Genomic DNA, 4896 nt, shown 5'->3' with positions numbered 1-4896 from the left:
GGGGCAAATTCCCCCCCCCCCCCCCCCCCCCCCCGCGATATCCGGCCCGTGTGACCGGGGCCTTGATAAGGCAGCCACTCTGCTCATTGTGCAAATACCATACCTTCAACAGCTCATTGAGGTCAGAGATCTCCAGCAGGGTCAGGCTAGCAATGTCCTGAACTAATTGCTGAATCTTGGGTGAGTACTCTTTGGGGGCATTGTCCAAAGGAGGGCTTGCCAGGGCTTCACTTCGCTGGAAGCATGTAGCCTTCAGCATCCTTACAGCACAGGCTCGTGGTTGATGCTGCCTACATAAAAGGGGGAAAATGGAGCATTACACATCCCAAGACAAAGATGTTTGTGCAGCAGGTGCATACAGGTTCAGATGGCTATAGACTCCTGCCTTAAGGGGAAACACTGAACCAGGACAGACCTGCTTCCCCCCTGGACAATATCAGTAACAGCAAATGGTATAGAGGGGGCAGAGGATCCAACTCCCAACAGAGGTGAAGCTGCAGTTTTAACATCCAGTTTGACAAATTACCCACGTAGAGCTAGAAGGCATTTTCAGATGGCTAAAGAAACTATCCTAGTAAGACGCAGATTGGGAATTGCTTCACACTAATAGAAATTGAGCCAACTTCAGAGGACAGCAGAAGACAGGAGGGCCTGGCGGGAGTTGGTCCATGGGGTCGCAAAGAGTCGGACTCGACTGTGCGACTGAACAACAACAATAGATACACATTGGGATAAATACCCAATCATGTGTTAGAGGATAGCAAAATGGAGGAGAAAATCATATATGTTGCCCTGATCACAAAAGGAAGGGAAAAATGAAAATGTGATGACAGAGAGAATGACTTCTTTCATGCATGATGTACTTGTTATAGTACTCCGCCTCCACCAATACATGTTAAAAGTACAAAGTAAAAGTAGACAGTGGAGATTTCCCGACAGGAAGTACAATGACTGGGTAAATTTAAGCACACACTCCTATTTAAGAGCAAAGAAGTGCCCAGGATCAGAGCAAAGTCCAGCAGAGCCAAATAGTTACAGTGTCAGACTAGGACAATGAGGGTCAAATTCCCACTCTGTTGTGAAAACTTGCTCAGTGATCTTTAGCCAGTCATACACTCAGACTAACCTACCTCACAGAGTTGTTGGAACAATACAATGGAGAAGGGAAGAATGTTGTTAGCTATTTTGGGTCCCCATTGGGCAGGGTATAAATGAAGTTTTAAAAAGTCCAACACTGACTTTCCTTCCAACACCACCAGCAAACAGAAGATCTTAGGCAGTCCATCACAAACTGCCCACTGGCTCACCAACAGACCAGAGTCAATCTTCTGCTAATTCCTTATACAGTAGTTGTGAGGTATGAACAGGAAGTTTCCAATTCAAAGGTCACCTCAGCCATGAAATTAGGTGGTGCTAACCATGCACCTACCTCTCCACAATAACTTCCCACTACTCCCCCCCCCCTGAAATATGCATGCCTTAGAAAAGCAAGGCATCGCCTCGATCTACTGTTGCTGGAGCCTTTCAGCAACAATTCCTCAGCCCACAGGGATTTCCCAAAGTCAGGCACAGTATGCTGGCCTTGAGATTTCCGAAACCACTGATCTTCCATGATAGGATGCTACTGCCCAAAGGCTGCGGGTATGGATGCTCCTCCGATAATGCCACACAGATCGTGGGGATTTTGCTCGTCGGCCTGTGGCTCACGTGAGAATCCCAAACCAGGGTGACCTCTAGCCCTCCCTGGGGTCCTTCTGCTCCCCGTTGTTCCCTCTCCCCGCCAGCTCCTCATACCGCAACAGAAGGCGGATAGCGGTCCCTAGCCGCCCCGTGGGCAACATAGCCATGGCGGGAGCTGCAGGAGGCGGCAGAAGGAGACACCGGCGGCCTCCTCTCTCTCACGCGTGCGGGGCGCCGAGAGGGCGTTCTAGCCGTAGCATCTTGATGGTTTTCCAGAGCTGCCCAATCACCGCCGAAAATTGTTACATCGCTAGGCTTGACGGATGTGACGTCTCGAGTCTTTGAGGTTTACGGCGCTGGGTTTGATCGAGAGCTGAATCCATAGATTTATATCCCAAAGTCCTAGACCGACATTTACATTGTTTGGAGGTGATGTTTCCTAGGTTGCTTTTGATGCTGTACTTTTTCATACTTCCGGGATTAAAAGTGGCAACTGTTTATGCGGGGGGAAAGGGAGGGAGGAATCCAGTACTTACATGTAGCGGTGATTGGGCAGCGCAGCATAGTCTCTTTTCCCCTCAGTAGCCAGAAACAATTGCAGAAGTCTGTGCTCTGGTCTTATTTTTCATTAAAAAAATATGTATGAGGCTTTAATTCGATTTAAAAATACTTACATAAGGTCTATTAGCATCCCTACATTGCGGGGGTCTTCTGTATGTGGGGGCGGGTCTGAAAGTGGCCTACGATTTAACTGCAGTGTGGAATTATTCCCATATCGCCGTTGGGGAGAGTGGCTTGAAGTGAAGTTAGTCTGTGACAACCCTGCAAAGTAGTTCAGTATTATAGAATTATAAACATCTGATACTTCGAAGCTGCCTTTCTGTACAGCAATCAAAACTGTACTTTGAAATGGAAGTTGCGTTCCAGATCGTTTCCTGCTGGTAGCTATTTTGCATTTACAAAAGTTCTCAGGCTGCAGAATTAATTTAGTTAAACATACCGTTTCCATCACCTCCTCAGTTTCCCCTCCAAATCCAAAGGCAGCGCCGTGCCTTGTGAAGAAGAAGAGGAGGAGATTGGATTTATACCCGTCCCTTGACTACCCAAAGGAGTCTCAGAGCGGCTTACAAACTCCTTTCCCTCCCCCTCCCCACAATAGACACCCTGTGAGGTAGGTGGGGCTGAGAGAGCTCTGACAGAAACTGCTCTTTTTCAAGAACAGCTCTTATCAGAACTACGGTTTGCCCAAGGTCATCCAGCCAGGTGCAAGTGGAGGAGTGGGGAATCAAACCCGGTTCTCCCAGATTAGAGTCCTTGCACTTAACCACTACACCAAATGACACCTTGTATGTAGATGCACAGCATTTCAGAAAGCATGAAGATTCCAAATCAAATCGTAAACTGGATTATGACTCTAGAGAGCAATCCTAACCAGGTCTACTCCAGGGTTTATTCTAACATGTGGTAGGACACATTTTGTACAGTACAAAAATAAAATGGGCAGTAGGAAAATATTTTTTTGTGCAATTCGCAAAATGGACTTTAAAAAGGAACAAGGTTATTGTTTAAGACAGGTGGATGAGAAAAAAGGTAAATAAACAGAAAATTAAAATGATTACTGTTACCTCAGTCTTCATCTCCCTTATATATAAAAGCCGAATTGTGGTGGCACTTCCCTAGAACATTCCACACACTCTGGAATTGGTTGGCGCCCTGCTGTGTCACTCAGAACCTGTCCCTATCTACTGGCTGCATTGCTTGAGTCTCGCCTCCAACATTCTAAACACTTTGCTGTTCTTCCCCCCCCCCCATAGCCAGTCAGAACACAGAGGTTATTTGCATATGCAGCCTCATTGGCCTTTGCCTCGGAACACAGAGGTCATTTGCATATGCGACTTGATTGGCTTTTGCCTCTAACATTCTAAACAGTTTGCTGTTCTGAGGTAAAATGTGTCCAATCTCCAGGTGAGGGCTGGAGATCACTCAGAATTATAACTGCTTTCCAGATGGCAGAGATCAGTTCCCCTGGATAAAATGGTGGGCTCTGTATCCTTATTTGCTGCTGAGGTGGCCCCTGTGTGAGCCAATGTGACGTAGCAGTCATGGCTTCAGAGCACGGGAGAGGCTGCAGGTGTGTGGGGGGTGGAAAGCTGAAGAGTGAGGGGGAAATAAAGGTAGGTTGATGATTGGCTGGGAAGGAGATAGGGTTGCCAACTTCAGGTGGGAAATTCCTGGAGATGTGAGGGATGAAGCCTGGAGAGGGTGAGGTTTCAGGAGGGGTGGGACCTTGGACTGGTACAAAGCCATAGACTCCACCCTCCAAACCAACCATTCCCTTCTAGGGAACCATCGTTGCCAATCTCTAGGTGAGGGATGGAGATCACTCAAAATTACAACTGTTCTTTAGGTAGCAGAGATCAGTTCCTCTGGAGAAAATGGTGGACTCAGTGCCCTGCTGAGGTCGCCACAGCAAATTGACACTGAGTATCCAAGGCCGGGGCACCCACCCAGAGCCTCTTTCTAGAGTTCGTTGTATTTATTTCCACAACGGGACTTTTCCCTAGTAACTGTATATTAATGATACATTATTGGGATCAACTACTTGAGACTAGTCAAAAGAATTAACTCATATTGATCTTTGAAAATGAAACAATAAATGCAAGTTACGTAGGAATACAAACGCAGAACAGAAAACAACTCCCGTTGTGCCATGTCTAAATTTCCTTTGTTTCAAGATGGTTGGATTATCACCACCAGGGACAGGGTGAGATGAGCAATGTTGCTTGCCACCCTCTTAGAAAAGTCCTTTAAACCACAACTGCCCTCTTGCTTTAATTGTGTCTTTCATTCTATGCTCTCTTCTACTCATCCATAGAAGCACTGTTGTCCTTGGATCCCATTCAGTCAGTGGCGGCATATTGTGATAGACATACAGATATTCATTTACTGACTCAACTAAGACTGTTTCTGTTTATGGGCTTCAGTGTGACACTTTTACTGATGAGTCATTCAATCAGGGGTCATTTCGTAGAAAAAGAGGTGCAGGAGCTCATTAGCATAACTTATTTGCATATGCTATACCCCCTGACATCACCGGAAGTGTGTCAGAAGGCAACACCCACCGCTCAGGCTCCACTGGACTCTTTTGGATTCCTAGCTATGGGGGGGGGGGGGACACACACAGACCTCCCCTCACAGACGAGGGAGACCTCTGTC

At 46.9% G+C, this 4896-nt stretch overlaps 1 protein-coding gene across 1 annotated transcript in view; it reads right to left on the bottom strand.

Annotated features, from left to right (window-relative positions):
* MRPL12 (mitochondrial ribosomal protein L12) overlaps positions 1-1938 on the bottom strand; it is a 9177-nt gene extending 7239 nt beyond the window's left edge. The window contains exons 1-2 of the mRNA XM_015426563.1: positions 1795-1938; positions 104-290 (exon numbers count right to left, since the gene is read on the bottom strand). Coding sequence (XP_015282049.1) covers positions 104-290; positions 1795-1847 — 240 coding nt within the window. The 5' untranslated portion in view covers positions 1848-1938. The remainder of the gene's footprint in view (positions 1-103; positions 291-1794) is intronic.
* Positions 1939-4896: the final 2958 nt, after the last annotated feature.

This window comes from Gekko japonicus, unplaced genomic scaffold, assembly GCF_001447785.1.
Source record: "Gekko japonicus isolate JY-2015 unplaced genomic scaffold, Gekko_japonicus_V1.1 scaffold1430, whole genome shotgun sequence".
NCBI lineage: Eukaryota > Metazoa > Chordata > Lepidosauria > Squamata > Gekkonidae > Gekko > Gekko japonicus.
Note: the sequence above shows the minus strand (reverse complement) of the source record. Positions and strands in the feature narration are given on the sequence as shown.